The 10,716-nt window shown below is 45.0% G+C and overlaps 1 protein-coding gene across 2 annotated transcripts; it reads right to left on the bottom strand.

The window, feature by feature from the left end:
• Nucleotides 1-2,106: 2,106 nt before the first annotated feature.
• TSACC (TSSK6 activating cochaperone) lies at nt 2,107-10,150 on the bottom strand. Of its 2 annotated transcripts, none has more exons than XM_017852462.1 (3): nt 9,965-10,150; nt 4,723-4,851; nt 2,107-2,323 (listed from the first exon to the last, which is right to left on the bottom strand). In XM_017852462.1, exons 1-3 carry the CDS (start codon nt 9,996-9,998, stop codon nt 2,184-2,186), a joined length of 303 nt encoding a protein of 100 aa, XP_017707951.1. In that variant the 5' UTR covers nt 9,999-10,150; the 3' UTR covers nt 2,107-2,183. The 2 variants fall into 2 exon arrangements, with proteins under 2 accessions (XP_017707951.1, XP_017707950.1); XM_017852461.1 differs by having other exon boundaries at nt 2,107-2,334; nt 9,965-10,146.
• Nucleotides 10,151-10,716: the final 566 nt, after the last annotated feature.

The following is a 10,716-nucleotide window of genomic DNA, read 5'->3' as shown; positions in this document are numbered from 1 at the left end:
TTTTTTTTTTTTTTTTTTCACAATTTTAGCAAGATTTGATAGCCTCTTTTTACCAAACAGGGTAAGATATTCTAGGCTTATCTTGTATTTTTTTTCCTGCCTGAGACCTGAAAACAGTCATTTCTTCAGGATCCTTCCTTCATTTCTTGAAAAAAGTGGTATTTAGAGACTATAATCTGTGTGCTAGGGGTATCATTGCTACCAAGTTAATCACTGTTTGAAGGCCTTTTCAGTGAGCATGACTTTTGGCAGGGTCTAATTTTTTTTTTTTTTTTTTTTTTTTTGAGACGGAGTCTCGCTGTGTCGCCCAGGCTGGAGTGCAGTGGCGCGATCTCGGCTCACTGCAAGCTCCGCCTCCCGGGTTCCCGCCATTCTCCCGCCTCAGCCTCCGAGTAGCTGGGACTACAGGCGCCCGCCACCGCGCCCGGCTAGTTTTTTGTATTTTTAGTAGAGACGGGGTTTCACCATGTTAGCCAGGAGGGTCTCGATCTCCTGACCAGGGTCTAATTTTTTTGCATGTGATGTCCAATTGTTCCAATACTATTTGTTGAAAAGACTATCCCTTCTCCTTTGGATTGTCTTTGCTCCTTTATCAAAGATCAGTTGTCTATATTTGTGTGAATTTTTTCAAGAGCTGTCTATTCTGTTCCATTGGTATATGCCTATTCTTCCATCAGGACCACACTGTCTTGATTAGTGTAGCTTTATATTAAGTCTTGAAGTTGGGTAGCATCAGTCCTTTCAACTTTCATTCTCCCTCCACATCAAAATGTTTTGCCCGTAGTGTTTCTACTATCTTATGTGTGTCTCATCGCAACCTGGAAGCTGACAATGGCTTTCCAGACTTTCTCTTTTTTTTTTTTTTTTTTTTTTTTTTTTTTGAGAGGGAGTCTCACTCTGTTGCCCAGGCTGGAGTGCAGTGGCACAATCTCAGTTCACTGCAGCCTCCACCTCCTGGGTTCAAGTGATTTTCCTGCCTTAGTCCTTAGCCCCCAGAGTAGCTGGGATTACAAGTGCGTGCCACTACGCTTGGATAATTTTTGTATTTTTTAGTAGAGACAGGATTTCACCATGTTGGCCAGGCTTGTCTGTAACTCCTGACCTCAAGTGATCTGCCTGCCTCAGCCTCCCAAAGTGCTGGGAATACAAGTGTGAGCCACTGCACCCAGCCACTCTCCAGACTTTCTAAAAGCTGCCATCAGAATAATTCTGCAGGAAAAGCTGACTTGCCTCAGCTCCTTTACATTCTACTTCACACTCTATATTCTGGGGGAAAAAACTCTTCCCCTTATTTATGATGACTTATTCTCCTACTGATATGGTTTGGATATTTGTCCCCACCAAATCTCATATTGAAACGTAATCTCCAGTGTTAGAGGTGCGGCCTGGTGGGAGGTGTTTGGATCACAGGGATGGATCCCTCATGAATGTCTTAGCACCATCCCCTTGGTGATGAGTGAGTTCTTACTCTAAGTTCACATAAGATCTGCTTGGTTAAAAGTGTGTGGTACTTCTCTTTCTCCCTCACTCTCTTGCTCCCTCTCTTGCTATGTGACATGCTGCTTATCTTTGCCTGATGCAAAGCTCCCTGAGGCTCTCATCAGAAGCAGATGTGGCACACACAGCCCGTAGAACAAAACCATGAGCCAAAATGAATATATTTTCTCTACAAATCACCCAACTTTAGGTATTTATTTATAGCAATGCAAGAATGGACTAATATATCTACCTCTAGGTCTTTGTCCAGGCTTCCCAACTGATATGGACCTACCTGACTTCATCTGTCCATGCCACCCAACCCCTCCCTTCTTCAAGTGGCATCATAAAGCCACATTCTCCATCAAGATTCTAAAATTGGTCCAGTTGTATCCTAGTAACCTCCAATGTTATTTCTTAACCTCCATCCCCTTTCAGAACACCACTACATTTTGCAATGAATTGTCTGCCTCATTAGACAGTAATTCCCCCAAACTCCTTTGTACAATGCTTTGACCTCAATGAGCACTTATTATGAACCTGTGAACAAATTAACCATATGTAGAATACATATACCCAGATTCCAACAAGGGTTTACTGGGAAGACAGAGGAAAAAAAAACACAGTAACTTTGTTCCACAGTTCATTTACTGAATGGGGGCAGGTGATTTAACAATGGATTAGGAGATAAGGCTGGGAGAGAAGAGTTATTGCTTCCCCTCCCAGGAGCCAGTTGTGTCACGGATGCCTGTAAATGTTCCAAAATAGCCATCTGTTGTTGGGCGAGCTGGGTCTGAAGCTGGAGGTTGGCATACATACATTCCAGGAGTCCTAGGCATTCCTTGGGCTTGTGATCAACTCCAGAAGGAAAAGCAATGGAGGTGCAAGGAAACAAAGGAGAGAGATTTGGTAATTGTACTGAGGTTGGAAGGACCGTAATAAAATGACCTCTCCAATCTTTCCAGGCACAACCCAACCCAGACATACCTTTGCCCAGCTGTCACCTCCCAGTGAGGCATACCTGACTATCCTATTTTAATTTGAAATCAATCATTGGAACTTATTACCCCTCTCCCTTGTTTTAGTTTTCCCATAATATTTATGGTCATATTGCATATTTTATAATTACTTAATTTTTGTCTAAGTTCCCCTTCTAGAATGTAAGCTCCAGGAAGGCAAGGATTTTTATCTGATTTATTCACTACTTTAACCCAGCACCCAGAAAAATGCCCGGCGTATAACAAATATTTGATAAGTGAATGAAATGGTCTGGGAGGGAGGCCTAACTTCCCTAGAGCTCATGGGATACCTCAGCCTCCTCTGTTACCTGACATAGTGTCTCACTGACCTGAAGTTCCCTAACTTCAACCATTCTTGCTGCATCGGTCCATTCTTTTTTTTTTTTTTTTTTGGAGACGGAGTTTCACTTGTCACCCAGGTTGGAGTACAATGGTACGATCTCGGCTCACTGCAACCTCCACCTCCTGGGTTCAAGCAATTCTCCTGCCTCAACTTTCTGAGTAGCTGGGATTACAGGCATGTGCCACCATGTCCACCTAATTTTTGTATCATTAGTAAAGATGAGGTTTCACCATGTTGCGCAGGCTGGTTTTGAACTCCTGACCTCAGGTGATCTGCCCGCCCTGGCCTTCCCAAGTCTTGGTATTACAAGCGTGAGCCACTGCACCTGGCCAGTCCATTCTTTTTCTAATATTTTTCTTTTTCTTTCATTATTTTTTTTTCAATGGAGCCTTGCTCTGTCTCCCAGGCTGTAGTGCAGCAGTACAATCCCAGCTCACTGCAACCTCCACCTCCCGGTTCAAGCAATTCTCCTGCCTCAGTCTCCCAAGTAGCTGGGATTACAGGCAGGTGCCACCATGCCCAGCTAATTTTTGTATTTTTAGTAGAGACAGGGTTTCACCATGTTGGCCAGGCTGGTCTCAAACTCCTGACCTCAGGTGATCTGCCCACCTCGGCCTCCCAAAGTGCTGGGATTACAGGCAAGAGCCACCATGCCCCGCCAGTCCATTCTTTTTTTTTTTTTCTGAGATGGAGTTTCACTCTTGTTGCCCAGGCTGGAGTGCAATGGCCCAGTCTTGGCTCACTGCAACCTCCGCCTCCCGGGTTGAAGCGATTCTCCTGCCTCAGCCTCCTGAGTAACTGAGATTTCAGGCATCTGCCACCACACCTGGCTAATTTTTGTATTTTTAGTAGAGATGAGGTTTCACCATGTCGGTCAGGCTGGTCTCGAACTCCTGACCTCAGGCAATCTGCCTGCCTCGGCCTCCCAAAGTGCTGGGATTACAGGCGTGAGCCATTGTGCCCAGCTACTTTTTCTACTATTTTAAACTACACTATACACAGCCAGTTAACTTTGGTAATTATATTATCTGCTGTTTGTATTTTTATCAGTCTTGACTTCTTTGTTGGACTCTGAGATCCTCAAAAACAGGGGTTATGACTGTCTAGTTAGTGCCCTGTTTGGTTCCCCATAGCTATGCCAAATACCCACTGACCTCCCCAGGGGAAGATGAATGATGAAAATTCAAAGAACCTGAGACCGAGCTAATAGTTTCCTTCTCTGGCCACCGTTTTTTAAAATTTTACCTTCCCAAGTGAACAGGGGTAAACCTGGCCAACTTTTAACTAAAATTACCAATAAGCAATGAGAGGTTCACTTCACTCCTGCCTAGTCTATCAAAGGTGCTAACAAGCAAGGAAACAATACAAGTTGGTAGAACTGGGATGATAATGAAATCAATGAAACTAAATAATCAACAAGCTACCATGGAAAAATCTATAGATGCCTAACATAGATTTGGCTCTTGATCAATAGGTGACAGCTCAAGCCACCTCCTCCATGCAACCTCCCCCTGCTGAGTCCATTAGAAAACCCTCCCTGGCCGGGCGCCGTGGCTCAAGCCTGTAATCCCAGCACTTTGGGAGGCCGAGACGGGCGGATCACGAGGTCAGGAGATCGAGACCATCCTGGCTAACATGGTGAAACCCCGTCTCTACTAAAAAATACAAAAAAAAACTAGCCGGGTGAGGTGGCGGGCGCCTGTAGTCCCAGCTACTCGGGAGGCTGAGGCAGGAGAATGGCGTAAACCCAGGAGGCGGAGCTTGCAGTGAGCTGAGATCCAGCCACTGCGCTCCAGCCTGGGCGACAGAGCGAGACTCCGTCTCAACAAAAAAAGAAAAAGAAAATGAAAAGAAAAGAAAAGAAAACCCTCCCTACATACTTACCCGAGGGCAGCTTTGTTGTCTGGATGTTCAGAAAAGTGGCTGGTGGGGAACTTGCTTGAAGATTAATATAGCTGGGGGAGGGTTTTGCTCTACAAAGAGGCACAGCATTAGCTTCCTCTTTGGCTGGAACTAAATCAGAGGTAACTAAATCAGAGCTCATTCCAACAAGGGACAGCCATTCTAATTAGATCCCTGCACCTGGTCCATGAAAGCAGGTGCCCAGGCCCTGCTTTGAATATGTTACATATCAGAAAGACACATAAGACAAAAAGGAAATCATAATAGGATTAAGAGAAACCAAGCAGGAGTGGGATAAGCTAAAATCTAATTTGTTTACAAGTTCTTACTGATACACACTACATGCTTGTGACTGTACTAAATCCTAGCGAGTACGTGAGATATGTTAAGACGTGGTTTCTTAGATGCTTCTTATCTAGTTAGGAAGACAAATCGCAGGTGAAACAGTGATCTAACAAGACGAGGACATAAACAATGAGTCTGATAGTCTGGGGTGAAAATAAAAGCCTTTTATCTGTTAGTTATACTATGTGATTACATGTAAAAGTGAATGTTTTTAAAAGGGAGAAGAGATCAATATGAGTAGTGAGAGAACTCTACCTGCCTTCTGGTAGAGGGTATTCACTAAATCTTAAAAACTTGAGAAGTGGCTGGGCACGGTGGCTCACGCTTGTAATCCCAGCACTTTGGGAGGCCGAGGCGGGCAGATCACCTGAGGTCAGGAGTTCAAAAAGTAGCCTGACCAACATGGTAAAACTCCATCTCTCCTAAAAATACAAAATTAGCCAGGCGTGGTGGTGGGTGCCTATAATCCCAGCTACTTGGGAGGCTGAGGCAGGAGAATTGCTTGAACCCGGGAGGGAGAGATTGCAGCGAGCCAAGACGCCACTGCACTCCAGCCTGGGCAACAAGAGTGAAATTCCTTCTCAAAAAAAAACAAAACAACAACAACAAAAAGCTTGAGAAGCCAGGCTATACTGGTAAGACCACAATCAAGCCCCTCTCCCTAACAAGGATTGGCCTGTGACCCAATACAAGCCAATCATGGTATTCCCATCCCCCTTGGCAACTGTGACTGAGCCAAGGGAGTAGGCACATGAGGTAAGTTGGGCCAGAGTCATTCCTTGGGATCAATATATGGATTTCGTGTCTAAGAAATTTACTTTCGGCTGGGCGCGGTGGCTCAAGCCTGTAATTCCAGCACTTTGGGAGGCCGAAACGGGCGGATCATGAGGTCAGGAGATCGAGACCACCCTGGCTAACACGGTGAAACCCCGTTTCTACTAAAAACTACAAAAAGCTAGCCGGGCGAGGTGGCGGGCGCCTGTAGTCCCAGCTACTCGGGAGGCTGAGGCAGGAGAATGGCGTAAACCCGGGAGGCGGAGCTTGCAGTGAGCTGAGATCCGGCCACTGCACTCCAGCCTGGGCAACAGAGCGAGACTCCGTCTCAAAAAAAAAAAAAAGAAAGAAAGAAAGAAAGAAATTTACTTTCTTCTGATCTCCTATTCTGAGAAAATGTATGGTTGGGCCCAGTGAAAGCTATTTGGCTAGTACACCATGAGAAGTGGATAAAAGCAAGAGATCAGAGACAAGAAAAAGCATAGGATACACAGACACCAAGAGGCACTGAATCCCCAGTTTCAGTCCCTGAGGCCCTGGTTTTTGCCACTCTTCTTCCCATTATTCTGTGAGCTACTTCAGCATCTCTCCCAACTGCACAACCCCTGAATTGCCTTTTTGACTTAAAGAAGTTTGAGTAAAACTCAACTCTCATATTAACATAATCACATCTGGACATACTGAATCTGAGGTGAGAGTAGGAAATCCCAATAGAAGTGTCTAGAAAAACAGCCAGAGAGCTGGCACCGGAGCTCAAGTGAAAGGTCAAACTGCCATGCCAGCCCCAAAAAGAGGATAAAGAAGCTGCAAAAATACATTAGCTCTCCAAGCTAAAAAACAGAGAGACAAAAACTGAACCTTTGAGGAACTCCTCCACAAGAGTCTAAAAGATGAAAAGGAAGTGGCAAAGTAGACAAGGGCAATGGATGGAAAGTCAGACAGCTGGAACTAGGTAAGAGTTAAAAAGGCAAGACAGTAAGGAGACAATAATTCACTGTTATAATGAAATCAAGAAGGACGGAAAAACAATTCATTTTCATTCACACACATAAGAGACAGCTAAGTGCCTGCTATGCGTCAGTCACTGTGGATACCACAGTTTGCTAAACAGAAGTGGTCACTACTCTGCTGGAACTGACAGTCTTGCTGTGCAGACAGTCATTAGGTGATCAAGCACACACACCATTACACTTCAGTAAGTGCTATGAAAGCAACTGACCTAGTCTGTAGAGCTGAAAAACATGTCCTGAGGAAGTGGTATCTCAGCTGGGATCTGAAGGATAAAGAAGGGCCTCTTCATAAAAAACAAGCCTGGTAGCAGAAGTGTGAAAAGTAGGTTGTATGAAGAAAGATGTCTTATTCTTGTTCTTTACTCAGAGGGCAACAGAAGGAATGGCCTGGTAAGAGGAAGAAGTGCTTATATGTGCGTGCCAGGGTGAGATGCTTTCTGTCTGGAAGGTCACTGAGCCTATGAAAACTGAAATCTGTTTTCTGTCAGTCACTCTTGGTGAGGAAAATATGTTTTATTGGTTTTGGTATTTTTCTTTTGCACTGGGTTACTGGGTTTGTGGATCTTCCAAGCTCTACTGGTAGGTCATCCATCTTCTTTTCCCTCCTGCTCCAGAGTCATCAGCTCATTTGACAGTTTGTGCAGAATGTGGTAAGGAGACAGAAGCTGAAACTTAGGTCTCAAGATTCTTCTCAATAATGTGTTAATTTCCATGTAAAATATGTTAATTCCCATGCAAATGCACTTCAAAATAATTTGAGTCCTTCCTAGACATATGAGAATGCATTTTGGTTTTTTTGGAGACGGAGTCTTGCTCTGTCGCCCAGGGTGGAGTGCAGTGGTGTGATCTCGGCTCACTGCAAGCTCTGCCTCCCAAGTTCATGCCATTCTCGTACCTCAGCCTCCCAAGTAGCTGGGACTACAGGTGCCCGCCACAACGCCCGGCTAATTTTTTGTATTTTTAGTAGAAACGGGGTTTCACCATGTTAGCCAGGATGGTCTCAATCTCCTGACCTCGTGATCCGCCCGCCTCAGCCTTCCAAAGTGCTGGGATTACAGGCGAGAGCCACCGTGCCCAGCCGAGAATGCATTTTATACTGGGTTATAAGGTTTGAAGAATGCTTTACATATTTTTACACAAGGTGGCATGAGAAATTAAAATTGTTTTAATTTTAAAAGAGAGACTGCTTTACATACACTCTATACTAAAGGAGTTGTATTTCTGACAACATATGACAGAGGATGAGGGTGGAGAGGCCAAAGGAGGCAGAACAGAGGATATGATAATAAAAGGTGCTTTACATACATTCTCTTACGTGTTTCTCACAATGACCCTTAAAGTAGAGTCATTGTGGATACCACAGTCTGCTAAACAGATGTGGTCACTACTCTCCTGGAACTGATAGTCTTGCAGTGTAGACAGTCATTAGGTGATCAAGCACACACACTATTACATTTCAGTAAGTGCTATGAGAGTCTTGTGGAACTGGGGAACATGACCTGAGGAATGCAGATAAAGTAGGTAGCTTTACCTACATTTTACTTGAGGAAACTTAAGTCAGGAAATTTGCTCAAGATTCCACAGTTAATATGTGTGAATGAATAATGTTTTTTTAGTTAGGCCTAGCTTTATACCCTTAGCCCATCCCTTAGTAGCAGTAAATTTAAATGTTTCAATCGGTTGTGGGGTTAACAGTATTTTCTAGTAGAATTGTGAGCATTAAATAAGTTGTAAACTGGCTGGGCGCGATGGCTCACGTCTGTAATCCCAGGACTTTGGGAGGCCAAAGTGGGTGAATCACCTGAGGCCAGGAGTTCAAGACCTGGCATAACCCCATCTGTACTAAAAATACAAAAATTAGCCAGGCGTGGCAGCATACACCTGTAATCCCAGCTACTTGGGTGGCTGAGGCACAAGAATCACTTGAATCTAGGAGGCAGAGGTTGCAGTGATCCTAAGTAGGTAAACTGCTTAAGAGGGTCTGGCAAGGCTGGGTGCGGTGGCTCAAGCCTGTAATCCCAGCACTTTGGGAGGCCGAGACGGGCGGATCACGAGGTCAGGAGATCGAGACCATCATGGCTAACACGGTGAAACCCCGTCTCTATTAAAAAAAAAAAAATACAAAAAAAACTAGCCGGGCGAGGTGGCGGGCGCCTGTAGTCCCAGCTACTCGGGAGGCTGAGGCAGGAGAATGGCGTGAACCCGGGAAGCGGAGCTGGCAGTGAGCTGAGATCCGGCCACTGCACTCCAGCCTGGGCAACAGAGCGAGACTCTGTCTCAAAAAAAAACAAAAACAAAAACAAAAAAAAGAGGGTCTGGCAAATAGCAGCTGGAATTAAATCTGGTCCTGTAGACTCCAAAGTCATGCTCTTTACCACTGCACTACATACTCTGTGAAAAGAGCTAGTTAATTTATGTCCAAGCTGGGGCCGGGCGCAGTGGCTCATGCCTGTAATCCCAGCACTTTGGGAGGCCAAGGCAGGCAGATCACCTGAGGTCGGGAGTTGGAAACCAGCCTGACCAACATGGAGAAACCCCATCTCTACTAAAAATACAAAATTAGCTGGGCGTGGGGGCACATGCCTGTAATCCCAGCTACTCGGGAGGCTGAGGCAGGAGAATTGCTTGAACCCGGGAGGCGGAGGTTGCAGTGAGCCAAGATCATGCCACTGCACTCCAGCCTGGGCAACACGAGCAAAACTCCCTATTAAAAAAAAAAAAAAATTATGTCCAAGCTATGGAATAGTAGGTCTTTCAGATAATGTATTCCACCTATAGTTAAGTGGATAGGCTCTGGAGTCAGAAGGCCTCAGGCATTTCCCTGGCCACCAATGGAATTGTCCTACTACAACTCAGTATCTGTTCACTCTAGCTAACACCATGTCTTCTAAGATCCTGTACACAGTCTTGTTCTAAGTAGTAAGAGGAGATACAAAGGAAGAATAATAAATTCATTTAACAAATAATTACTGAGCATCTACTATTTAACAGATCCAGTTCTAGGTTCTGGGAATACAGCAATGCTCCCATTTAATGGGGAATGCAAAGGAGGTCTTGCTTTTTAAGGGAGGGGAAGCAGGGCCTCCAACACACACCTTTTCTGTTAGGATGACTAGTGTGCTGCTCCATCTGAACACCAACAGGTGTGGTGCCTGGGAAAGAATCATAGCATCAGATGATCAACAATCCATGCTAGTATTTTCACTATGACAATTTCCTAAGTTATCTCCAGCAGATCTCAGGCTGTTCCAGTCTGCGGAGGAAAAAGTAGGAAACTCTATTTCATGGCCAAACGTGTGACTGTTCTTTGCTAGTTTGGAAAACAGCTATTTCTATAACAGTGCTTCCTTTTTTTTCTGGACAAAATAGTAATTTAACCAAAGCCAAACCTTAAACCTCTCTGATGAACGCGCAATTACTTTCCGTGTTCTCACCATGTTTAATTTCCACGGTATGATGAGTCCTTCTCCTATCCCGAATGGTAATTTTAAAACTCTGGCTCCCCATCATCTCTAACTAAGACTGAGGACAGCAGGAGAGGGATGGATGTGGGGAAATAAAATCTCAAAGCACCACAGGGAATACTTCTCTTTTTTTTGAGATGAAGTCTCACTCTGTCGCCAGGCTAAAGTGCAGTGCCGCGATCTAGGCTCACTGCAACCTCCATGGTTCAAGCGATTCTCCTGCCTCAGCCCCCCGAGTAGCTGGGATTATAGGCGCGCGCCACCACGCCCGGCTAATTTTTGTATTTTTATTAGAGTCGGAGTTTCACCATATCGGCCACGCTGGTCTCGAACTCCTGACCTCAGGTGACCCACCCGCCTCGGCCTCCCAAAGTGCTGGGATT

Source organism: Rhinopithecus bieti, unplaced genomic scaffold (assembly GCF_001698545.2).
Source record: "Rhinopithecus bieti isolate Rb0 unplaced genomic scaffold, ASM169854v2 scaffold_33937, whole genome shotgun sequence".
In the NCBI taxonomy this organism is placed as follows: Eukaryota; Metazoa; Chordata; class Mammalia; order Primates; family Cercopithecidae; genus Rhinopithecus; species Rhinopithecus bieti.
Note: the sequence above shows the minus strand (reverse complement) of the source record. Positions and strands in the feature narration are given on the sequence as shown.